Consider the following 27,698-nt stretch of genomic DNA (forward strand, 5'->3'; position numbering starts at 1 on the left):
AAATTGGAAAATCCCCCCTTTTTTATGAAAAAGGTCCCAATACTCCAAAAGTTTCAATGAATAAAGTTCCATCACTCCGCAATGTAATATCGGAAATTGATGAAAATCGAAAGGGAACCATTTTTTTATGTATAAAATCCCGTTCCTAAGAAACGTAAAATCTAAAATCTAAAATTGATAAATATCGAAAGGGAGCTAATTACGTCAATAGATATAAACAAGTCACCAATATTTCATGAAAATTAATGAAAGCGTTTTTAAGTAATTATCCGAAGTGTTGACGACGGACGGACAAATGGACGGACAGATGGACAGACGAACAGACGGACGGACGGACGGACAACGGTATACTATAATATTACTTCCCGTCTTTAAAGACGGGCGTATAAAAATTGTATCGAATTCATTTTCGACTTATTGATACATGTTATCCTCTAGAAATCACATCACGACGAGAGTTGTGTACGTTGGAGCAACTTTTGTTCCCATAGCTATACTAGAGATCTGCGGATAATATTTTGCACCAAAGAAGAATGTATTTTTTTCTAGTATGATTTTTAATGCTTCTATCAAAAATGTACTCGAAAACCTTTGGTCAATAATGTGACCATATGATTCTAGAAAAAAATGTACGGCATCTAATCCTAGCGTTAAGTGTATTAATGTACAGACTGGTTACGTCGAACCGTACCAATGTTGAATCTTCTTTGAATTTAGCCGCTCGATGATTCAAAAACTTCAAATTATCAATAATGAAACTAGGTACATATTGACAGTAGAGGAAAACTTAAAGTGTTTCCGTTTTATAAAACGAACTACTCAAATAAATATAAACAACTAGCAAAAGAAGCACACTTCATTCGACTCTTTCAACCGAAAAACGTGAACACGTTGGATTTATCTACTATTGTAACACATGAAAGTTACCAACATCAGTGTCGTCAAGGACATTATCAAATCGACGCCTAATGAAAATTCATCATCCTACATATTCAAATGTTGCACTGGTTTTTATTTTTTTAGATATAACATTACCAATGGTACATATTCCAAGGTCTACATATGTTTCAGCGGTTGGGAATGATCTTCTTTTGAAGTGTATGTTTGGTCAAACGTTACCAAAGACAACAAGAGTTTGGTGGACAAAATTACACAATGGACGCTTTGATATTTTTCCAGAGTCAGATGAAAAGAAATATTACGGAGGTGCATTTAAAAACCTTAGTCTTGAAATTATTAATGCAACCAAAAGTGATTCTGGTGAATATAGATGTAATGGTCAGAACACAAATGGTCAAAACTTTGTAGCCACGCAGCTAATGATCGGAAGTAAGTAAAGATTAGTTGATTATTGCCCTTTAAAACATATTCATTGTCTTTCACAGTTATTGATTGAAATTTAACTACAGAAAAGGTCGACAAGAATGGACAAGCCCATTTGCAATATTTCCATTCATTAGTAATGCGGAATACATGCATGTCAATAGTGAAGTAAGCAGATGTCTGAAAGACCGCATTAACTTGTCGATCACGTCTATGTAGGAAGGAAAACAGCGTTTAGTGTCTCTTTATAATGCACCGTTCAAACTGTTCCAATGCAGCATTTTTGTCCGGATATGGTATTAAATGTATAACCAGTGACCATACAGGAAAGCAATATTCTAGACAAAGACTTTTAGGAACTTTATACATAGTAGATGTATCATAGGATCCACGTATCACAACCACTGACTTTATTTATAATACAATTACTTAATATATGGTTATCTAACTAATGATAAATCTATCGTTACTCTTTCTCCACACTAATTGTTCAGATTTGAACGAAGTCAATCGAGTGTCTAGCATTGTTTATAAAGAAAAAAACTATTGGCTTATAGAACATACCTTTACATTTTGCAGAATTGAAAAATTGTTGAACATTGACATAGATTATCGTTATCAATTTGAATTTTTTTTTGGCTGCTATTTATCTTCGATGGAAGAAACAAAACCAGTTGTATACAATGGACATTCTCTTGGTGGGATTATCCTGGTAAAAGGTGTAGTCATATCAAACTTTAGCGAGGTGACTGATTAGAATGATAATTTTCTTATGTTGTTATTTGACAACCAATCAAGGCTTTCGTATAACTTATCGTTGAAGAGCTACATAAAATAGCTCTGGTCGTTATTATGAAGGGGTAGACAGTTAAAAATGCTTTGGACAGTTACATTTGGAAATAATATAAAACAATCTTAGCTAGACGTTTATCTTTTCATCGTCGTTAGCGGATCTGCTACGCGTATTAACATTGTACACGCTTCACTTCCTTGACATGTAAATTATCAGTTCAAGAGAGCAAACACACTTTTTGGAGAATAAATATTTGCTTTTATAAGTTCAAAGTAAATTACGCAGGTAATCCGAGGACATTTCTCCCTTGCAAGAGATGGATGTTAATCAAGTTTGGTCTTCCAAGCTGAATTCTTATGGAGTATATATATATATATATATATATAATTATATAACTCGTCTCAAATTTAGCCCAAAAATGTTAGTTCTTCCCTCAGCGGGATTCGAACCCTTGCTTCTGTGACATCGTGGCAACACCGCCTGCACCGTGTCCAGCGCCCTAGACCCTTGACCACCTAGGCTACATAAATATATAGCTATATATGATTTATTAGCTCCTATTGAAGTGTATATAACAAAACAAAGACTATTACAAACAACACTGAATTATTATTAACACAGAAAGAATTCTCTTTGAGGTAGTTTGACTAAGCTGGCATCTTTCTTTTTAACTTTACTAACCCTAAGTTTATTCAGATTCTCGTGATCAATTTGGCTTTAATTTCTTGTCAAAGAACCTTGCACAACTGTTCTGCTACGGATTCTGCAATGCAACCAAGAGAAAGATGATATAAATCGCTGAAGTCATCAAGATTGTACTTTAGAACTTTGTTAACAGTTTTCTCTCCTATTCCAAACATTGACGATGTGGTTTGAAAACACAGTTCCTGGGTGTTTTTCATTGACGTAAGAAATGCACACATAGAATGAGGAAATCGGGAGACTACTAGTATTCAACTATAGATATTTTGGTTTCCCTTCCAAATTCATTATCATCAAACATATCATGAATAATCATTCATCTGTGTGCGTTTTCATGTGTGCTGAATAAATCTCGACAATCAGCAATCCTTGCAGAATAGAACTTCTTAAAATCAACAAAAATGGCCGATAGATAAATATTATCCTCAAGGAAAGTCAGTACAGGGAATTGGACAACCGGGAACTTGAGAATAGCTTGTTTATACGCGCTGATGCTCAATTTTGTTTCCAGTTTGCAGCTGGTATTGATCGACCTTCCATCACCTCAAATACTTTTCGGTTAGAATTTACACCAATTCGCCGATCATTGTTGGCAGATCTTATGGATGAGTTGGGTACCATCTGGACTAAACTCTGCATAAGAAGCACAAAAGTCATGTGAATACAAAGTTTCAATTAAAGTTTGTTACCCGTATTCATGATGTAACTGCTCTGCTGGTCCCAACATGGAATTTAGTGAATGTACACTTCGCTACAGAAACGATAGACTCGGTAACAGTCGTATCTTTCCGAATTCTTTATTTTAGCAACACTACTTCTGAATTGAGATTGAGCTGCCATTACATAAATGATTAATTTGCTCTAAGCTTTTGCGGATGTGCAAGTATTGAAGACATTCTTGGGCAAAAGTGATCGGTATGTGTCGAGGATTTGCGACATAAAGAAATCCTTTTTTGTACAAGAATGGATCGCCATTAACAATCTTACCTAAACACTTTAGAGTTAAACTTTCTTAAAAGGTTCGGAGTGTTTCCCAGTATCATAAATTATTCTTGTGTTTGTGTTATTCTTAAGGGAAAAGAGTTTTTGTTTTCATAAGTAAGTAATTATTAGTTTTTTGGGGGGTTATTTTTTAATACTCTGTTATTCTTAGGGGAAAAGAGTTTTTGTTTTCATAAGTAAGTAATTATTATTTTTTTGGGGGGTTATTTTTGAATACTCTAACTTTTTTTATTTACATTTCTAAAGGTGGAAACAGTTTAATTTTGACCTTACAGGGAAGAGGTCTGTGAAGCAAAGTTGAGTGCAATCCGTTCTGAGGGTCCCGAATTAGGCTAGACTGTAAAAGGAACTTAAAAAATACAATGATAAAAGCCAAAACAATTTAGTCATCAAATATAGGAGGTTGAATTCAGATCTCCTTTATTAGACCGAAACGCAATACCCTTAATTCTTTAATAGTTTTACTCACTGTAATCTTTTACATTGTTTCAAGTAAAATGTAATAGTCTCGACTTCATTACGTAATGTGTCCTAAATTATAAAAAACTCAATCAGAACTTACTTTGGTTAGATAATAATTTCAAGATAACGTGTATATTGTATGAAATGTATATCTTTGCATCGTGAATCGAAGTTAAAAGCTCTGATTCTTCTGCAACTGTATTGTCTGATTACAAAGGGTAACTATGATATCAATAAGCACTTCGTAATGCATGCTGAGTGGTAGACAGCTCTTTTTTTTTTTAAAGTACTGTATTCGCGATTATCTTTACCATAGTTAAATCACTACTTTCACTTGCGCACCTCAATAGACGGTATACAGCTTCGCGTGACTCGATTTTGTGCAGTATTTTGTCTTTTCACGAAAACACAATATGTGTTTATATCCAAAACACTGGGAAGAAGGGGGATACTGAGAGCCTGTTTGAATAAATGTATTAGGTTGTGGGGATACATGTGTTTCAGATTGGTCGCACACTGGTCTTCTGTTTCTAATTGACAGATACTACAATTTTGCCTTTTGGTAAATGCATTACAAATGTATCACATGACCGATGATACACAACTCTTGCATCCTAGGAAAACAGATTATCAAGAGACGTTTGTTGTTAATAATTGGTAGGAATTTACATTTGTCGTGATGAAATTTCAAAAGCCATAGTTTAGTCCTTTTAAAAAGTCTCATATGGTCCTTCTGAATAAACTTCGGGTCACTTTAATAGACAATTCCTTAAATAAGTTGGTATCATCTACGGACAATCAAATATCTGGAAATACATTGTTTGCAGATTGTGATGAAAAGATCAAAAAGGATTTGGCCTATTACGGTTCCTTGTAGACTTCCGCTGGTTACATTCCTACAACTTGATCACGAAACTTTAATTTGACATATCGCATTGTTGTCTACTGCTAAAATAAACTTGTATCTAATTTGTAATTTAATCACTGATGCCATAAAACCGGATCTCATGTTCGGCTCCTTGTCGAAAGCTTTCATAAATATGAAAATAAGATGATGTGGTATGTTTGCCAATGAGACAACTCGAGTTCTCCACGAGAGACCAAATGACATAGAGCTTAACAGCTAAAGGTCGCAATACGGTATTCAACAATGAGCAAAACCCATACCGTTATAGTCAGCTATAAAAGGCCCCGAAATGACAAATGAAAAAAAAAGACAATTTAAACAAGAAACTAACGGCCTGATTTATGTACAATCGACAACAAACGACAACCAGGCTCCTTACTTGGGACAGGCACATACAGAATGTGGTGGAGTTAAACATTTTTGAAGGCGCCAACACTCCCCTAACTTAGGACAGCGGTGTAACGGCACAACACAAGAACAAACTATAAAAAACAATGAACGAAAAACAAATATAGGAAACATTCATAAAGTCCATTTATACAGAGTGCAATATACTACCATAATCTAGTACCTTTGTCCACTTGTCTACGACTTTCAACAGCTGAAGTGAAGTTGATCCATCACCCATCAAAGCATGGTTGCTGAAGAAATTATGTCTTTCAATGCGCTCAATAATTCGCTTTACCATACATTTACACAGCAAGACACGCTTACCCTGTCGATACACCCGGTCTTGCCCCTTTTGGAGTTCGTACGATTCCCTCGGTTTTTGTTTGTTTCCTTGATTTGTCTCTTGTTAATCGATATACGAGATGTAAACATAGATAAACCGCTGAAGTCTTCATGTATCCATTGAAATTGGCATGTAGTATCTCTAATTATACTGCTTTTGGAATCGTTCAAAGACAAATGCGAAAATTACTCAATAAAAAAGTGGCAAACGTTAGTTTAACTATTGTGTTCGGGAATGGTACTGATTTATGTATTCAGGATTCCGATGACTCTTGAAAATATGTGCATCGAAAATTTTTACAAACAAAGTCTGAAATTAAACAAAACTTGTATTTATCATTTTGTTTATTATAAGCAAAACCAATAATTGAGGATTACTACTTAACGGACTAACATATAAAAATGTGACCAAAGAAACATTTTACGACCAGACAAAAAGTCAAATATTGATAGTATTCGATCATTTTAAATCATTTCCAGTCGTGTGTTATTCAGGTTTTATTAAACTCGCTAACTAAGCGTCTTTTTAGAGTTCAGTTGCTGTACGAAAAGAGGACGGCATTGTGCCTACGACAAGTAAAACATATCCATAATCATCTGTTTCCCATAAAAAGAGGGATAAGATACCAAAGGGGAATACAACAACAATCAAAATAGAAAATTCCATGGCCAAAAATTAAAATCGTCCATCAATCATTTTAAAGAAAACTAAATATGGAGCTACAGTGACCCTACAAAGAAATACGCGGGTGAACTAAGGTACTCCAGAAGGGTAAGCAGTTCCTGCATAGCTAGTGGCTTCTGTCGTGTAAATCACTGCGAGTTAAATTTTAATAATATGTCCCATTAGGTGATGTGACAATCGAGGACGGGATTGTGGATACGACAAGTGTAACATATTCGTGGTCATCTCTGACATATATATTCCGTAACGGTCAACCAAATCATGATGGCATCCGTAAACCTTTTTATGAATTACTTCAACTATACCATTTGATACACAAAGTTCAATAGAAGCAACGCTCTTTCAGGGAGAAATTAAGGATAGAAAACGCAAGCCCTGGATTGTCGTTTTAAATGGGAGATGCATACTTCTTATGCAGGCGCTGCTGGCCACGGGATTTTGATAGAGAAATAGAACCTATGACACTTAACTTTATATGTGGTTTCCTTTATTTTAAATTTAATTGAATAGATAATCTTAGTAACCAATCTTTGAATTATTTTCTGAGAGAGTATAATTTCTGCACCGGAACTTAAAATTAGGGTCGATGCAAGCTTCTTTTGATTTTTCTTCGAAGCGAATATTTTTTTTTAACAGTTGAGAAAAAATTCTCATAATATTTTCCGTGTATGGGGATGGCTGAAAACAGTACATTCTTTGTATTGGTATTATGTTTGGTCCAACACTTTTATTGAAAATATATACAAAGATTCAATCTCAGTTATCAACATTCACAGTTGACATTCTCAAAGGTCATTTACATGTGGATTATGCGTCATTTAAATAACAAATGTTTGATAGAATAAGTTATAAAAAAGTAAGAGACCGTGTATATCAGTTCAAACACATGATAAGAGAGTTCCTCTACCGCCAAACCCCAACTGCTTTGAATAAAATATTTGTTTAGAAATGATTACACATACCTATTTGCATTGTACTTTCGTGTATATGCTCCTTTTGTTATCAAGTCAGATTTGCTGGTTTTGCAGAATCTACGGTGCTTAACATTCAGCTTTATATGTATTAATCATAATCATATTCATCACATTTGTCCTCACATGTCATGGTATTGTTGTATGAAATCTTCTAAGAAGTAAAGCAGCTGATATCATTGTGTAGGAAGACGGGATCTCTTTATCAGTATACGTATTAATTTCAATTTGCTATATGTGACAGCACATTTTCCATGATAGGGTTTTATGTGGTATTGATTTCTTTGAATGTTTTGTCGTTTGAAATACCGGTATGCAGTTTCCTATTCCTATTGCAATGTTTATATAATTTAACTATTAGCTGTTTTGAAAATCATCTACACTTCATTTGCAGATATACCGCGACCTCCTAAAATGGAAAGATCCATCTACACTGTTCGGGAAGGAATGAATGTGACTTTGTCCTGTACTCCTGGTGTTTCAACGACCAATATAACATCCATATGGTGGGAAAAGAAGTGGGTCAATACACAGTTTGTCTTTATTGGTCATAATATGAATAAGTACAGCGGTGGAAACTTGTCAATACCAAATTTGACAATAAAAAAAGTCTATCAACAAGACCAAGCAGTTTACAGATGCAACGTGGCTAATATGTTTGGAACCTCATATATGGATACGGAAGTTGTAATAGGAAGTATGATTAAAATGAACTTACACCTACATATTTCATGGTTTTCATAAAATTGTTATAAATATTTGTGTATCTATCACTTACATTGCCGAATCTAATCTTAAATGTGTATAATAACTAGATTTGAAGTAATATAAGTTTATTGCATTTTAATTCCAGTATGTTAAGGACAAGTTAAGGTTTATCATGCTTTCTTTTCGCATAATTTAAAAGCATTTATAGGTTTTTCATGCTCACTTTTCCCCCAATGATAAGGACATGTATTGGTTTATCATGCCAATTTTCCCTTCCATTATGTTAAGGACATGTATTGGTTTTTTATGCTCAAAATAATCTTATGTATTATTTGAAAAAGGATTTTCTGCACTGATTAAACGCGGTAAAAACGACAAGCAGCGTTAAAGCGCCGCAAACATATTCTATTAGCTCCTAAGACATTAAAAGGTATACTTTCATAAGACAATGTGCACTAGTGACAATCGATTTTGTGTAAGTATATATGAGTTAATAACCTTTTATTAGCTGATAATTAAAGCAGCAAATTTGTATTTACCTGTAACGCATAAGGCCTGAATATGGAGATGAAGAGCAAAATGCATAAAAAAAACATAAGAAGAACTACAATTTATTATCTGCTTATTCTGCTTTGTCCCCGGTAATTGGATTGTAGTTTATTTTAGTTAACTTTTTTATTGACATTTTCTTTGAAAATGTTTCATTTCTGCGATGCTCATTTTAAAACAAGAATGGAAACTGGAATCATAGACGATCCGAATTGACTTAATAGACGATCCGAGTTGACTTATTGACGGACTGAGTTGTTTCAATAGACAGTCCGAGTAGTCTTTTTTTGCAGACGGTCCTAGTTGTCTTCAGGCCAAGTTGTCTTTCACCTAATTGTGTATATTATCTTAATGGCCTTCAAATAATTATATGCATGTGTATTATGCCAAACCCCGTGTGGAATAATTATTGATACTTGTTCATAAAAAAAAAAAGAAAACTGTTGTAAATACTTTTGCTAAGACAAAAGAAAATGTAGTGCAAAATAAATATCTATAAAAGGAAGAAAAAAAAAACATCCGTTGAAAACGTTTTTGAGTACTGAAACCATTTGGACCAAAAGAAAACAGAAGAAACAAACAGTATTCCACCTAAGATATAATTGAATAAATCACACGGGGTGTTTGTTTTCTCAAGGGGCGATTATATATCATTCTAAATTGACCTTGACATCTAACCTATTGACCCATACTCAATAGGGGTCTTCCTCACCTAATGGGGCATTTTTGAATCAAATTTAGTAATAATTAGACATACAGTTTAAAAGATACCATCCGGAAGCCAAATATTTACAAATTTTAGTCTTTTCAAAGCTGTTGTAACTTGACCTTTAACTTATTGACACCAAAATTAATATCCGTCTTTTCCATCCCATTAGTCATAATTTGGTAAAGGTTGAAGATACGGTTTAAAATAAATCATCCGGAAACAATAATTTATAAAAATGTATGTCTATCAATATAGATGCTGTGATCTTGTCCTTTGACCAATTGACCCCCAAAATCAATAATACTGCTTAAGTTTGATGCTAAATTTTATAAAGATCATTAGGGATGATTTGTCGCCCAGTTAATATTTGTGTTGTATTACTCTATTTATTGAAGAATTTACCGTGTAAATCACTATATATTAAAAAAAGTTGAGCGTTTTCGAAATGTAGGATTTTGATTGAGGTGAACGTTACGTCGGAAAGGTTGCATGACGTTGGTCAGGCATAATGAGATACATTTGAGAAACTAATATCGTGTTCACACTATGAAATTTGCTCCGGGTATAACCCGGGGTAATTAATCCGAATTAATAACCCCAGTTCACACTTAATAAAAAATTAAACCAGTTTGGGATTTTCCCTCTCAACAAAATTTATAGAAATGTAGGCGCTAAAATTATAACCCGCATCTGTCCACTGAGCATATTTACATTTTTTGTTCATCGCAGATTCATTATTTCAAAGTCTGATTTTTTTAACCGTACTTTTGACCGCTTCGGAGGAGTTTCACACCAACCACATTCATAGTTGTCAAATAACATCACTTTATCCAACCATTTTGCCCCCAAAAAAGCGACGCAAATCTTATAGATATTATATGCAGGTCTTTCAACATAGATACGTACACTTATATCCCTCTTGTTGCCCCTAATTTAATACGGTTATAATTCGTGACCCAGTAAATACGAAAGCTGGACGTCGGTGTCGTGTTTGTCAAATTATGACGTCATTCGATATGTGACGTCACACAATAATCACGTTACATTGCGTTATGTCTTCAACGTTAAATATGTCACCATAGCAACAACCTCACATTAACTTCATTTTACGTTCACATATAGAAGAGGGGCCTGATGGGTTATTTTCGTTCTTCGTGATCGGCGCATTTTCGCTATCGTGATCCGTTTTCTACTGATTTTTTTTTTTTATATTTTCGTGATCCGTGATCATGGAAATTTATTTTCTGTGAATCGTGATTGACAAAAAAAATCCCCTCATAGAAGGCAATGTAATTAACCCGGGTTCGCCCCACATTAACTCCACCTAAAATGAGGGGTAATTTTAATCCGGGTTCGCCCCGGGTTAAGGCGTTCACACTATCTATATTTAACCCGTATTAACTAATTCGGGTCGAATCCGGTTTAAACGGGGTATAAATTACAATTATTTCATCTCTTTTATGTTATTCCAAACAGTTAGTTGTAAAATCAACGAAAATTAAGATATAATTGTATAACTAATACAAATGTGGGGTTATATATGATTGTATATATATAGAAAGAAAGAGACAATAAAGACCTTAAAGATATTCAGTATGAATAGGAGGAGGTGAAAGGTCGACGTAACAGCAACCCAAAGAAAAATATAACCAAAAGACATCTAGAGGAACAATAGACCATTTTAAAATACTGTACTGAGCTCAAGAGAGCATTTGTATTAATTATGATAGTTCGAATAAATTGCAACTGAATTAGAAAAGAACAAGACTCAGTCAGTTTTGGATATAAGCAGTTTATATATATAAAAAAGAATGGAGACGTGGTATAATTGCCATTATCTTTTAAACAATCTTTATTTGAATTGTAAGTTTTATTTTGTATATTGTCGTTTTCATCTCCATTCTTTTTTATCTCGCCTAATTGAAATAAATTTATCCAGGCCCTCCATCGGTGAGCGTTCCTAAAAGAAACTATCAAACTGTAAGAGGAAGCCCGATTAAATTAGACTGTTATTTTGACAATGCTGATAAAGTCTGGTGGAAACGAGTAAAAAACGGACAGGAGCAACCAGTAGATACTGCCAGGACTTCCGGAGAATTAACTAAGTCATTGATTATACAGAATGTAGAAAAGCAGGATGATGGGGAGTATAGATGCTATGGATCAAACGATATTGAAAAAGCAAGCGGTACTATAACTATATCATCTGGATGTAAGTATGATAAAAGAACTTAAGGTGGCTCGGTACTTTAACAGTGAGCATTTTTTAACGCATGTCGCTAACGTCGAGCGTCATATGGCAAAAATCCATAGTACTTTATTCACTGGATTTGTACAACGTTACTCCAGTCCTTTTGTTTGAATTACCTCCCTTAGTTGTAGATTGAAAGATATAAATAATATCTAATTTGCAGATAATCAAGTCTTTTTCCGTCTTAGACTTAAACCTAACGTGTCCTTTAAAACTTTCTTTAGCAGATATTTCAAAATATGTTGTGTAATTCTAACAGAGGATGCTTAAAATTTGAACATTTACGAAATGGGAAGGATGAAATCAATGTTTTTTGATAAAAGGTTTTGTCTGAAAAATCAGGTAAAAAGGTGTGATAAAAGTTATTTACCCTGAACATTCAACCTCAAAGGTATTTCTTTCCTCATATGCGGACAAATTATGAAAAAAACTCAACTTGTATCTTTATTTTTATATTGAATCTGTCTTGTTTTTCGAATAAGGGTTATTTTATATAGAAATCATACTACGGTTACGCTTCCGATTTTCAAACTGAAAGGCCGAAAGTTTTCAAAGTTGAAAATGTTCGTTTGTACACGAACAGAAGGCAACAAAAAATGTACAACTTACTTACACATTGTATGCGGACAAATTGTTGATGCGACTTAGGAATTGGCATAATTTCATATTATTTTAGAGACATGTATAATCCTGTTGAAATGGCGGTCGTTATGGTACAGCAATATGGCCGCTATGCAAATATACAAAGTACTCAAAATTTTGCCATATGCGTGCCCCGCTTTTAAGGATCTTCCTATGAAAATATTTTGACAATGTGTCTTAGAGCACACTTTTAAGATGTCAACAAACGATGCAATTCGTAGATATGTTTACTTTCCACAAAAAGGGAAATATGGTCAGCACTGTATGAATAAACATATACAGTGGTTAACTTTTCACATGAATTTTGTAGGACACTAATATTAGCAAGTGTTATATATTCAAAAAAAGATCATTGAAATAGAGACATGTTGTACTACTGCAAATGATGGAACGTTTTACGTAAACAAAGGACACCGCTGTAAACAACTGCATGTCATCGTAGGTCCGTGTAACACTTATCAATTCAAAGTTTTAAAAAGTTTTCAAATTTTACATTTTTGGAATTTTGATCAAAGTTTTAAAATATCAAAATTCCAAATTATTTAAAAATTTTGAAATTTTGAAATTTTCACCAAATAATTAAAATTTTAAAATTCTAAATATTGTTTTTAAATTTGATAGTTTAGATATTTGATCAAACTTTAAAAGTACTAAACTTAACGTGCAGTTTTGATTATTTCAATTTTTGATTAAGATATCAAAAATAGAAAAGGAGCGAAAAGAGGGATACATGTAAACACGGCTCTGATTATGATCATTCTTAGTTAGGAATAAAAAGCACGAAGTATACATGTAAACTGCGAAACGAAATAAAAGCGGAACGAAGCGAAACAAAATGAAGTGAAAAGTTACTGTTAGTTAAAAGTTAATTTCTCAAAAGAAGAGAACTCATTTTAAAACAAGACGCACGGCTCTGATTATGATGATTCTTACCTTAAAAAAGAAAACACGAAACATAGCAAATAATTTTTAAGTGCAAAATAATTAATCTAAGAAGAAGTTTTTTTTTTTAAACAAATTGTATATTATGTTCTTTCCATTAACAATCCGAACTTTTCTGATTGGGTTCCATTAATATATCCACCAGAACTAGAAATTAAAGAAACAACAGACACGGCTTCCTCCGCCTCATTTTTAGACTTATACCTCGAATTTGACATACACAGTCATCTCAGTACCAGAATCTATGACAAACGAGACGATTCTAATTTTGAAGTTATTAATTTCCCCCACCTTAGTAGCAATATACCAACTTCACCTGCATATGGGATATACATTTCCCAACTTATTCGGTATTCAAGAGCTTGCAGCTCCTACTCAGACTTTGTAAAACGTCACCAGTGTCTGAGCAGAAAGTTGATGAATCAGGGATATGTCAAAGAACGTCTCGTCCTTTTTCTAAAAAAGTTCATCAGAAGGTACCAAGACCTTGTTGATAAATATTCCGTATCAACTTCACGAATAATACACGATGGTCTTGAAGTATACAGTATGCGTACTGACGTTGTTTATCATCTTAATAACGTGTTATAGTATTCTTTTATTTGTCTATATTAATATTACTTTTACTGTTAAGTCTGTTTTTTGAGATATCCATTTGACGTGACTCTGTACTTATGTATCCCGTCATACTTTGAACGACAAAATTATTCTATTTATTTATATTACTTTTACTGTTAAGTCTGTTTTTTGTGATATACATTTGACGTGACTCTGTACTTATGTATCCCGTCATACTTTGAACCACAAAATTATTTTATTTATTAATATTGCTTTTACTGTTAAGTCTGTTTTTTTGTGATATCCATTTTACGTGACTCTGTACTTATGTATCCCGTCATACTTTGAACGACAAAATTATTTTATGTCTACCTGTGCGAATTTCAAACGCGCGATTTTACGCCAGTACTTAAAACCTTCCATCCTTTATGGGTGGATTTTACATAGATAAATAAAATCGTATAATAAAAAAGCAAAATGAGGATGTTAAATTTGATGTATGCCTTTTTGTGCTTCTTCGTTACATTTGTTTGTTTTTGTGTTGATTGAGATGATAACACAATGTTGACTGCTGTACCCTATTTTTGACATTTTAACCTATTGTGTCTGTTTGTTTTGTTTACGCATCGTTGTCAATATAATGGAATTTGATGCGACTGTCATACAAGTGAGAGGTTTAGCTAGCTATAAAACCAGGTTCAATCCACCATTTTCTACATAAGAATATGCCTGTACCAAGTCAGGAATATGACAGTTGTTATCCATTCGTTTGATGTGTTTGAGCTTTTGATTTTGCCATTTGATTGAGGACTTTCCTCTTTGAATTTTCCTCGGAGTTCGATATTTTTGTGATTTTACTTTGGCCATCACATGAGATAACAGTATCGCGATAACAGTATCGGATTCCTGAAAATTTTAAGGTTTTGCATCTATTGAAAAAAGAAATGCAAACCTATTTAAACCGGCATCAAACAAGTTGACTTACGTTTTGAAAATCTCTAATATAAGCTATATAGCGTTTCAGATAAATAATTCAGAACTATGTGGTTTACCAAGCGCCCTTCAGTTAGGAGTAACAGTGAACACTAACCAACTCGCAGTAGGTCAAATAGAATGGTTAGGTTGAGTATGTCTATATATTTTCTACTGAACTTTAAGCAATAAAATGGCTCAATACACGTTGTGTCATCTCAAATTTGATTTCAAATTTTTCTGTTTTGCTCTACGACTTCTTACTTTCTGTAATCATGTCGGCAGATGAAATCATTGCTTATACATTTTGAACGATCATCTTTAACCTTTTAATCAACTATTTCAGTTCTTTATAAATTGTTGGCCTTCAAATATTCGGCTTTGAGCGTTCCTGATAAAGGTAGATCCAGAAAAGCGCATCGGACGCATGCAATTTTTGACGTTTTGTTTTCATTTTTTATCGATTGCATGAAGATGATATATTGCCTTGTATCATTGATTTTAGTTCTAAGTATTGGTAAAATAGGAAAAATGAATTCAATGAACGTTGTGCTAGCCTCGAATGTGGGTGGTTGTTGATATCTTTTTTAAGCTGAATTGAAGAGTAAGACCAAATATTAGTAGCTTGGAGCCAGGATACTGTTATAAAGTATCTACATAAACTCACCATAGATAGATACCAGGATGTAAAATTTGTATTTGCGCTAGACGCGCGTTTCGTCTACAAAAGACGTATCAGTGACGCTCGAATCAAATTAAGATAAAAAGGCCAATACAGTCAAATAAAATTAAAAAGGCCAAATAAAGTAAACGTTAACATCAAACTCATCGTTCTGGTTTTGTAAAAGCTGAACACATTCATATCATATAAACGTATACCATTACCATTATTTTCAGCCTGCATACTTATGTAATAGTTGCCGCTGTACATTAAGCGCTCATATATCCATTTGTAGGTGTCGGCATTTTGAAAATTGAAATTAATTTTTAGAAGTTTATATCAGCGGTAAATGGTAATCTATTTGGGAATCCGAAATATAAATATTGTCACTAAGGTGACACTATATATGACCTCCCACAATAATGGTACATTTTTCAGGTGCGGATCAATGAATTTGAAAAGGTGGGGCCTAGTCAGAGAACGATCATTTAACTGCAAAGGGGGGTATGTCTTTTTCCTAAAAAATATTCTGATCCCCAATTTGATGGGGAAAAATATTCTGTACAAGCAGAGGACAAAAAAAACATATTCTGTATCCAGATTTTCATATAGTGTAACGTTAACTTATGAACCAAATAATTTGATTAATTACGTTGAAAAACTTAATAAAATTGTTCGCGCTTAGCGCGAAAAAAAAGTTCTCACCTCGACAAAACAACCATACCCCCACTTTTGAAGTTAAATAGTTATTTTGTAGACAACTTTTGGACTGATGCTTGTAAAAAGTATATGCATTTATCATATACGTAGCTCGATTAGGGGTCCTCAATCCGCCACATTTTTAAAATAGCAAATAAAAGGAAACGGGATTTTTTTCTATGAAGGGATAGTTTCGTATTTGTTGTTTGTGCATTTTTAAGTTATTGTACGACAATCAACTTACAGCTAAGTAAAAGAAGACAGTACCTGTCCAGTCAGAATGGGGCGTATAAAGAGAGTGCCACGCTGTCTGCATAATGGATTTTTTTTTTGGCCATACACCAATGTTGCTCTCGAAAATCCAGGACAATTTAAAACGCTGAATTTTTATTAAAGCATTCACCTACAGAACGCTGAAAACTGAATATTTGAAAGTCAAGTAAATATAAGAACCGAAACAATTGAAAAGGTGATGTTACACTATTGTTTTAGATAAGTTTTTCTCGTTTCTCGTTTTTTATATAGATTAGACAGTTGTTTTTCCCGTTTGAATGGTTTAACACTAGTAATTTTATGGGCCCTTTATAGCTTGCTGTTCGGTGTGAGCCAAGGCTCCATGTTGAAGACCATACTTTTATAAATTGTGACTTGGATGGAGAGTTGTCTCATTGGCATCCATACCACATCTTCTTATATCTATTGGAACTGAAATCAATCATAAAAGGCAATATATTATCGTCATTCAATCGATAAAAAATGAAAACAAAACGTTAAAAATTGCATGCGACCGAAGCGCTTTTTCAGCGGATGACCGTGAGGTCAATCCGGTGTATTGCTATCGCCTACATTTCCATTATGTAAATTAATTTTGGGTTTTTATTTTGGATCTACCTTCATCAGGAACGCTCAAAAGTCAATTAATACTAATTGGCTTACTGCGAGTTGGTAAGTTTTCACTGTTACTCCCAAATATTGGGCGCTTGGGACACCAAATATTAGAGATTTTTTTTTAAAAGTAAATCATAGATATAGGAAGATGTGGTATGAGTGCCAATGAGACAACTCTCCATCCAAGTTACAATTTATAAAAGTAAACCATTATAGGTCAAGGTACGGCCTTCAACACGGAGCATTGGCTCACACCGAACAGCAAGCTATAAAGGGCCCCAAAAAATTACTAGTGTAAAACCATTCAAACGGAAAAAACTTGTTTGATGCCGGTTTAAATAGGTTTAAATTTCTTTTTTAATAGATGCACAACATTAAAAATTTCAGGATACGGTGATGTCTAATATGACTTATAAATATCCGAATTCTTCTTTTAATTATTTAGTTTGTAATTAAAACTGATTTGATATACTTCGTGCTTTTTATTCCAAACTAAGAATGATCATAATCAGAGCCGTGTTTACAGGTACCCCTCTTTTCGCCCCTTTTCTATTTTTGATATGTTAATCAAAAATTTGAAAAATCAAACTTTCAAAAAGCGAAATAATCAAAACTGCACGTTAAGTTTAGTACTTTTAAAGTTTGATCAAATATCTAAACTATCAAATTTAAAAACGATATTTAGAATTTTAAAATTTTAATTATTTGGTGAAATTTCAAAATTTCAAAACTTTTAAAAAATTTGGAATTTTGATATTTTAAAACTTTGATCAAAATTCCAAAAATCTAAAATTTCTAAACTTTTTGAAATTTTGAATTCATAAGTGTTACACGGACCATCGTACGGTCTTCAACAGAGAGTAAAATCCATTAAATCAAAGGGTGGCGGTGTACGAGATATAACCCCAATCTCTCCTCCGCCGAAGCGAATCCACCACCGAGTTAAATATTTTTCTATATTTGTGTATAACAATGGTACATAATCTTCAAGCTTGCTAGCTAACTTACATTTTTTATACCCCCCCCCCCCCCCCCCAACATATGAAAATCAGGCACAATCCCTCCCGTTAGGAGTTTAGTATCATACCATCATAAAATATACGATAAGAACATAACCCGTATCATGTCAACAACTGGATTTAGAATAAATGTGTTTATTTCCAATGCAAAGACCCTATGAGTGATCGAATCAATATTAATTCCAAAAAATGCCATCAGGTCAACAGTATCGTAACTATATCCCTTCTGAATAAGTCTGTTTAAAGGTGAATGACGAAATTTTTGTGCTTTGAATAGAATATTACCATTATCTATGATAAAAGATGGGATGTGAAATACCTGAACGCATAAGATGTCTGCACGTTGATTAATATTCACGAGTGATGTCCTTGTACCAATGATAAAATTTAGTAAATGTTTTGACAAGTTTGTGATATCGAAAACCCTGGTGTAATAACTTTTCAGTAATACAGAGATTTATTCCGTTAAAATCAAATACGATGTTACATACACGAGCGAATCGAACAAATATCTATCAGAATTGTTTTAGTTCTGCCTATTCAATATGACAGTCACACCCAACTGTTTTTTTTTTACATAAAATTGAGAATGGAAATGGGGAATGTGTCAAAGAGACAACAACCCGACCATAGAGCAGACAACAGCCGAAGGCCACCAATGGGTCTTCAATGCAGCGAGAAACTCCCCCACCCGGAGGCGTCCTTCAGCTAGCCCCTAAACAAATATGTATACTAGTTCAGTGATAATGGACGTCATACTAAACTCCAAATTATACACAAGAAACTATAATTAAAAATGATACAAGACTAACAAAGGCCAGAGGCTCCTGACTTGGGACGCGCAAAAATGCGGCGGGGTTAAACATGTTTTTTTGAGATCTCAACCCTCCCCCTATACCTCTAGCCAATGTAGAAAAAACAAACGTACAACAGTACGCACAGTAAAACTCAGTTTAAGAGAAGTCCGAGTCCAATGTTAGAATAGGAAACAAAAGAAAATAAACAAAATGACAATAATACATAAATAACAACAGACTACTAGCAGTTACTGACATGCCAGCTCCAGACCTCAATCAAACTGATTGAAAGATTATGTCTTCATCATATGAATATCAGCCACAATCCCTCCTGTTAGGGCTGTAGTATTATACCATCATAAAATATATGAGAAGAACATAACCCGTGTCATGCCAACAACTGGTTTTTGAATAAATATGTTTAATTCCGATGCAAAGACCCTATAAGTGAATCAATATTAAAGCCAAAATATGCAATCTTTAATGACCTGACAAAGGTATCGTAACTATATCCCTTCTTGATAAGTCTGTTTAAAGGTTTTGTTAGGTTTTGAGATGAATACTGACATTTTTGTGCTTTGTAAAGAATATTACCATAAAAGATTGGATGTGAAATACATGAACATGCATGTATTTACATAATGGGCGCTTTTAAACAACCATTGTCTTCTAATCTTGAAGGTTTTTTTCGTTTTATTTGTTAGAATATCATCGTAAGGAGGATGATTCGATGATTCCCGGAACTCTAGCAACACATTTCTAAAAATTGATAATGAACTTTTGTACTCAGAAAAATCCACGACACCTCAATGAATTGATATTTTTTCACCTTAAAAGTTTGATCATAGATGAAATTGGTCAATAGTAACCTGGACCCATTATTTCGACTCCGTCTATGCTATCATTCCTCGATGCCACTCGCTTAGCGGGGAAATCTTTGATAAACCAGTCGGTGAATTTGGCCTACGGCAATATTTACTTGTCTTGCTTTGTTAAGATCTTAATAGCGTAAAGCATAATTGATACCATGAACAAATACTGCAAAAATGGAAGTTGAGTATGTCATTGCGGCACAAAATTAGAATGGTAATTTTCAAAATGATATATGAAGACTGGTTTGACCCAACTACTGCAAAGTAACGTTATTGTCTGCACAATGATGTTCAAGAGTATCAACTAGATTACACTTTTTGAAAACAGAACCCGCAAGTTTAATATGTGTATAGAAATCTGGCTCCTCTTGACCTCTCTAGTCCGACAGATAACCCTTTGCTTGAGGGGGTTGTCCATACAGCTGGTGTATAAATGCACAGCCTCGTCAGGTAGAAATGAGAAAATATCCAACATACATTGTACCTTTATTTACCAGTGGCAGTCTATATTTCTCGCCTTCCTACTTAAAAAAACCTACCTATTGTATGGTCTCATCCTTAATCATGATACTATGCTCTCATCCTTAATCATGATATTATGCTTGAAATATTTGATATTGGACATTCAGCAAGCAACAATCAATCTTTTATTTCTTGCAACATATATAAAAGAATTTTTAGACTGAGATAAAATTATGTCCGTAAATCAGTTTATAATTCAAATATTTTTTTTCAGATCCTCCAGCAGTTAATATCAGCCAGGAATGCTATGTCCTTAGAGTAGGAGATAACGTGACGATTAATGTAATAGTTAAGAATGCTCCCCCGGGTTCCACAATAAATTGGAGACAGGGGAGAAACAATATATATAAAAGTCATCGTCAAACAATTGGAGAACTACGTAACCCATTCCTCATAATTAGAAATGTCGAACTAAAGGATGCAGGGAATTATACTCTCTTTGTCCAAAATACATATGGAAGCCATTCCAATTTCACCGTGCTGACAGTGATATGTAAGTCTTTCCTTCGTGTTAACAGTGGTTCTCTGTGAAGTGATTTATTATTTCTTTTACATTTACCTGCGATTATTCAAATCAGCATTTCGAAATAAATAGCATATTTCTATGTCTTTCAAAATCACTTTGTTGAAATTACATATTGTAGTTGTCATTCATTTTTTAATCGATATATTGAATTCTTTTATCTAATCAAAGGATTCGAAGTTGACCCCTTCATGCTAAAAATAAAAAAAAGAGTTTATCCGGGATCCGTTACAGTATGTTTTACTGTTGTATGATATGCGTTGCTATCATCACTGTTTTGTTACATTTTGATTAAAACAGCACCAGTGAATTAATTCATAAAACATTTATGCCGTCATGCAATTCATTAACTCTTTCAATGATAACAACTTGAACTTCAATTTGTGCGATGAAACGACTAATTATAGCTTGCACCTGCGATCTACCTCAGTTTTCGGTGGGGTCCGTGTTGCTTCTTAGATTTCAATGTTTTGTTTTGTAGACTGTTTTTTGTCTGTTAGTCGTTTTTCTTTTTTTTTTTCTAAATTTTTCCCATGTCGTTGTTTGTTTTTCCTTCACTTATGAGTTTGAATATCCTTTTGATATCTTTTGCCTCTCTTTTGCAAACTATAATTGATCTTCATAAAGGCGACAAATCACTTTTCAAGATACATACTTAAGCAAATTAGATTTTCACAGCGAAACTTTGTGAAAATTAAAGAACACCATTAGGCCAATAAATAAATAGGTTGTCGTAGCTTTTCTTTACCTAATGTTTAGCTCACCTGGCCCGAAGGGCCATGTGAGCTTTTCTCATCACTTCGCGTACGTCGTCTGTCGTCGTCGTTAACTTTTTACATTTTGAACTTCTTCTAGAGAACCACTGAATAGAATGAAACCAAACATGACATGAATGTTCCTTATGAGGTGCTGACCAAGTGTTGTTACTTTGTAGCGGATCCATCATCCAAGATGGCCACCAGCGGGGGACTTTGTTAAACAAAGAACCCAATGGACAATACATACAAATGTCTTCTTTTAGAGAACCATTCTATGGAATGAAACCAAACATAGCATGAATGTTCCTTATGAGGTGCTGACCAAATTTTGTTACTTTGAAGCGGATCCATCATCCAAGATGGCCGCCAGCGGGGGACTTCTTTTAACATAAGACCCTATGGACAATACATACAAATGTCTTCTTTTAGAGAACCACTGAATGGAATGAAACCAAACATGGCATGAATGTTCTCTTTGAGGTGCTGACCAAGTGTTGTTACTTAAAGCCAATCCATCATCCAAGATGGCCGCCAGAGGGAGACTTAGTTTAACAAAGGACCCTAGGAACAACACATACAAATGTCTTCTTTTAGAGAACCATTGAATGGAATAAAACCAAACTTGGCATGAATGTTCCTTATGAGGTGCTGACCAAGTGTTGTTTCTTTGAAGCCGATCCATCATCCAAGATGCCCACCAGAAAGGGACTTAGTTTAACATAGGACCCTATGGGAAATACATACAAAAGTCTTCTTTTAGAGAACCACTGAATGGATTAAAATAAAACACGGCATGAATTATTCTTATTAGGTGCTGACCAACTGTTGTAACTTTGTAGGTGATCCATCATCCACGATGGCCGCCAGCGGGGGACTTAGTTTAACATAGGACCATATGGGCAATACATACAAATGTCTTCATTTAGAGAACCACTGAATGGAATGAAACCAAACATGGCATGAATGTTCCTAATGAGGTGCTGGCCAAGTGTTGTTACTTTGAAGCTAATCAATCAACCAAGATGGCTGCTAACGGGGGACTTAGTTTAACAAAGGACCCTATGGGAAATATATACAAATGTCTTCTTCTAGAAAACGGCTAAATGGATTGAAACCAAACATGGTATGAATGTTTCTTTTGAGGTGCTGAGCAAGTTTTGTTACTGTGTGGCTGATTTGTCATCCACGATGGCTGCCAGCAGCTAGGGTAAGTTTAACATAGGACCCTTTGGGAAATACATACAAATGTTTTCTTTTAGAGAACCACTGAATGGAATGAAACCAAACATGGCATGAATGTTCCTAATGAGGTGCTGACCTAGTGTTGTTACTTTGTAGCCGAACCATCATCCAAGATGGGCGCCAGGAGGGGACTTAGTTTAACATAAGACCCTATGGGAAATACATACAAATGCTTCTTCTAGAGGAGCACTGAATGGATTGAAACCAAACATGGCATAAATGTTTCGTATGAGGTGCTGATGAAGACCTTAATACATGTATCTTTATAGATTGAGATTTACTGTAAACTGCAAAAATATCAAGAAAAGAAGATCTACACATAAGTCAACATGAGCAAAATTGTCAATTGACATCTTGTTGGAGTTATTGTCCTTATTAAGTCATTTTCTACAATTTCAATAAATTTATTGGTATTTTCTGTAAACTTTACAAAAGTCTTCTGCTTTTGATTAAGTTCTGGGGCCAATATTAAACCACATTTGGCCTCAATCATTATTAGGGTATCTGTTATGATTTTAATGTATTTTTACATGATTTCCAAAACCAAAGTAAAATCAGGTGAGCGACACAGGCTCTTGAGAGCCTCTAGTTACTTATCTCTCTTGCATATTAACTTTGCTCTAAAAAAATGTCTCGTAATAGTCTAGAAAAGACCTAATTTTAAAAACTCCATATAGAGTTCCAAGATCATTTCGGTCAAAATTATTCTCAACAAACCGAGGATATAAAGGGCAATTTGGGAAAAAAATGTCGGTTTCTTTTACGATTACAAAGGAATGGCGACAAGAAGAAAACTGTGTTCGGGAAGATTATTCTTTCAAAAAAAGTATGCAGTTAAATAGGGTGAGCTTCAAAAGCAAAATAACTGTTTGACATCATATGCAAATATCTAATCGACATCTTGCAAAAATCACAATACAGCGTAACCGTATTATATATCGTCAAAAGGTCAAAGTTAATTTGACGTCCTAAAATTAACCTTTGCTATATCTTCGTCTTGATAGATGATAAAGGCATGGAATCTTTTGGATTATGTTGGAAGACAAAGTCACATATGACCTTGAAAAGTCATCATATAAGAGGATTATTTATTATGCTATACGACACACTGTCAGGGATTTATTCTTTTACTCCAACAATTTCCAACTGTACGTCATTATCATTAATTACTTAATTCAATTCATGTGACGATGTCATCATCTGTATCGAGTTTGGTAGGGTAAAATTGTTTTGCAAAACAATCATCATAAGTGTATAGGTTTTAAATAAGACAGCAATCCAACGTTATCTAGAAGTCAACATTAGGTTTTCCACAAAAAAAGACATGAGTCGATATAATATATTATTACATTTTCCCTGAGTATTAATACTTTTCTGAATTAATTTATCGTGACTATCACAGTTAAATCATCAACACCACACCTGCCAAGATTAAAATATAACAAAGGAAAATCACCGAAAAACTTCTTGACATTGAAATGCACAGAAACATGTATACATATTAATATCATTATGGCGTGTTTGATCTAGTTTTGTTTCTTAAAAACGAAATGAAGGCAACTATACTCACACTCCCCCAGTTTTCCGGTATAGACTCTATGAATGAATAAGATAGAACATTAAATGATGATATTTTTTTATCACACTCATACAAACAAACGACTAAAAGTAAATAAATAAAATGTTTGCTAAAAACTATTGATCCATACATAAACCAGAAAATCTTCAAGTCTTCGTAGAAATAAGGAAGAAGTAAACACCAAGGTGATTGAAAATTACTTGTAACCCCTTTCCAGTGTTTATGTAAACCCCTTAAAATGTAATGTTCACCTCTACATTGTATTAGCTTTTCTCTTGTCCAGGTTTTGTAAGTCAAATATATTTTATATACAAATGATTATTCTAAATGGTTGAAACTGCAGAGGTTAAAACAATTTTCAATATAATCAGCTTTAAACGGCAAGCTATTTAGAAAAGATAGCCCTTCAAGGGCGTCTTACCAGATTCAGTTTATTTCATGAGTACGTTATACTCTTTAGTGATGTTTAATAGACAACATTTCTAGTTTGAATTTTTCTATTGTATTATAAGGATAAAACAGTTTTTTGTTTTCTATGCTAAATTCTCCAATTGGAAGCATTCATATATTTTCCCTTAACTTCGAACAGAGTGATAGTCAAAACTATACCTTATCCTGACGTGTGCTGAAAAAATCAACTTGATTCATTTGCGTATTAGAAAGCAATGATTCCCGGAAGTTCGGTAGTACAAAACAGGTACTTCTGATCTGCGTAGCTTGGCAAATATGCATTTCTACTTCAATGTCATATATTCATTTTATTATTCAAGAGAAATTTTCAAAAGTGCTTATATAGTGGCCCTTTAAGCAGTCATTTGATACCCACTTTACCCAAACATTTTACTAATTGGCAAGGTTACAGCTATGTGTAGGAACTTTTTTGTTTAAAATATGTACTTCTTTCTTTTGAATGTTCTTTCTGGCCGGCCGGGTCCGAATGAGTGGTTCTATACAATGAGGTATGTATTGGTGATCACTTGCATATTATTTACTTATAACTGGACTTTGTATATCAATTCCAGCTGCTACAATTAACGGAAACAAAGGTTACCGTAAATTAACAAAAACGGCAAATGATTCAGTTACAATAGAATGTAAAGTTTCTGGTGGAAGTAGGGTAATATGGCGACAGAATGGTAAAAAGCTGGAAGGAGCTAATCAGCTATCACTGCAAATCAATAACATAAATCGTTTACATAAAGGAAATTATACATGTGAAACAAGATTGGAAACGGTGACTGCAAAGAGCAGCAAACTACAGCTTGATGTCAAAGGTAAAACACTTTAGGGTTCAACTTTCAAATATATGTAGAATTATTATAATAATTTTCATTGAACAATGCATGTTCTTATCTAAGGTAAAAGCATAAATATATATTGCATATGAGAATCGAGGACCAAAATTGTAAGGACAAAACCGAAAGAAAAGACACAAATCTAGATCAAATAGTCCACTAAATACTACACAGATAAATCACAAATACGCCGAACAATATCCACAATACAGTCATTGAATGATGATTGGTGTAAAGGTATAAGGTGTACGATACAATGTGAAATATTGTTTTGTGCATTTGGAATAGTGTATCGTGTATGAGGAATGGTGCATTGTTTTTAAAATTTTTGTTAGTTTCTGAAAAAAAAGTATATCGAAGCTTGCAATTCCCTCAAACACGTTACACTCTTTTGTCAATATTGAATGCTGCAAATGATGTATGAGTCAAATGGGAATGGAGACGGGAGGGGTGTAATGGTTTATTTGGTAATGGTTTAAGTGGGAAGTTTACTATAGTTGTGTCATTGGCAATCTTTCCACCTGTCCTAATTTTATATTAAAAGGATCAACTTATTTGTAATTTTTAAAAGGAAAAAGTATATAAGCTATCGTACTTTATTTACGTACTTCATCATCAAATGTTTTAGAAATCCAAAACCATGTTTTACGTGGAGATTGTATGATGGTCCATAGTGTTAATGAGGTGATGAAATTTCTAGCAGTAGTCAGTTTCATATAATTGAACTAATTATTTTTGTGTGTATTTATATCTTAACACTTTTGTTCTTGTACAAATACAATAGACACGCTCATAACAATTTTGCTTAGATTTTACTAAATTCTGCTGACATTGAAATAATCAGCTTAAACTTTCAGACATACCTCTTGTGTTTACGACAAGGAAAAAGTTCGAGGTTAATAAAGGAGTTGATGCAGTACTTCCTTGTTCTCATGACTCTTATCCAACACCGAAAAATGTTTATTGGATAAGGAATGGTGTAAACATTTCTGCGTATAGTTCGATGAAATATAATGGCAGTACCATTGGATCTCCTGCATTAGTTATTTATGAAACTGCAGAGAGTGATTCCGGGACTTATGTTTGTTCAGTGTCCAATTCCATTGGCACTGGATACAGTAAACCACTTCAACTTCTAATAAGAGGTATGGTATTTAGCTTGTTATAATGCTCGTTTCATCAATTGAAAAATCTTAGTTTTCATTATGGTTTAATCAATTTAATTATGTGTACTGTAGATGATTGGATAGCAGGTTGAAAGGAGCTCATTAAAGATACATGGCTTATAATTTAAATGCCATACACGGGTTTCATCTACATATAACCAATCAATGGTGATCGAGTCAAAACAGGTAAAAGGCAAAATCCATAACGAAGTTAAAGAGCATTGAAGACCTAATATTTCAAAAAGTGTCAAATTTGGTTGAAGTCATTTATGCCTAGAGGTAGAAAAACCTAAGTGTTTCGAATGATTTTGATATTTAAAAGCCTTTAAGATATATAATCTCTCCTAAAGATACATTCGTATGGAAGGAAACTCCAATAGTATGATTGTAATATATATAGCATCTGATTCACCAGTAACTATGGTTTATAACATGTTTAGGTAAAGGAGGCACACTAATAATTCTTTGTCCCATTACGTTCTATATTTTAAAACTCTTCAATTTCGAGCATTAATATCGCTTTATTTCTTATGTTAAAATATAGCGACATTCATTGCATGTCAAAGCACTACATGCGAAAGAACTATTTTGTTTTAAATATATACTACTTCCGGTATGTTCTTTCTGACCGTATCCGAATTAGTAGTTTCACACTTATAACAGAACCAAACTTGCTATATTGACCTTTGCATTACTTAATTTCTATCTATGATCTTTTGCTAGCAAAGAAAAACTTATAACGCTTTAGTTCCATCACTATTTCACTCAA

The 27,698-nt window shown here is 33.8% G+C and overlaps 1 protein-coding gene across 3 annotated transcripts in view; it reads left to right on the plus strand.

The window, feature by feature from the left end:
• The first annotated feature begins 1,075 nt into the window (after positions 1-1,075).
• LOC127715846 (receptor-type tyrosine-protein phosphatase T-like) overlaps positions 1,076-27,698 on the plus strand; it is a 57,520-nt gene continuing 30,897 nt past the window's right edge. For all 3 annotated transcript variants that reach the window (XR_007988662.1, XM_052221977.1, XM_052221978.1), the window contains exons 1-6: positions 1,076-1,329; positions 7,972-8,274; positions 11,483-11,755; positions 20,581-20,859; positions 25,491-25,742; positions 26,621-26,908. Coding sequence is in view for 2 of the 3 variants with exons in the window: in XM_052221977.1 (XP_052077937.1) it covers positions 1,101-1,329; positions 7,972-8,274; positions 11,483-11,755; positions 20,581-20,859; positions 25,491-25,742; positions 26,621-26,908 (1,624 nt within the window). In the remaining variant the exon portion in view is untranslated. The remainder of the gene's footprint in view (positions 1,330-7,971; positions 8,275-11,482; positions 11,756-20,580; positions 20,860-25,490; positions 25,743-26,620; positions 26,909-27,698) is intronic.

The sequence above is a fragment of the Mytilus californianus genome, unplaced genomic scaffold (genome assembly GCF_021869535.1).
Source record: "Mytilus californianus isolate M0D057914Y unplaced genomic scaffold, xbMytCali1.0.p SCAF_9, whole genome shotgun sequence".
Lineage (NCBI taxonomy): Eukaryota > Metazoa > Mollusca > Bivalvia > Mytilida > Mytilidae > Mytilus > Mytilus californianus.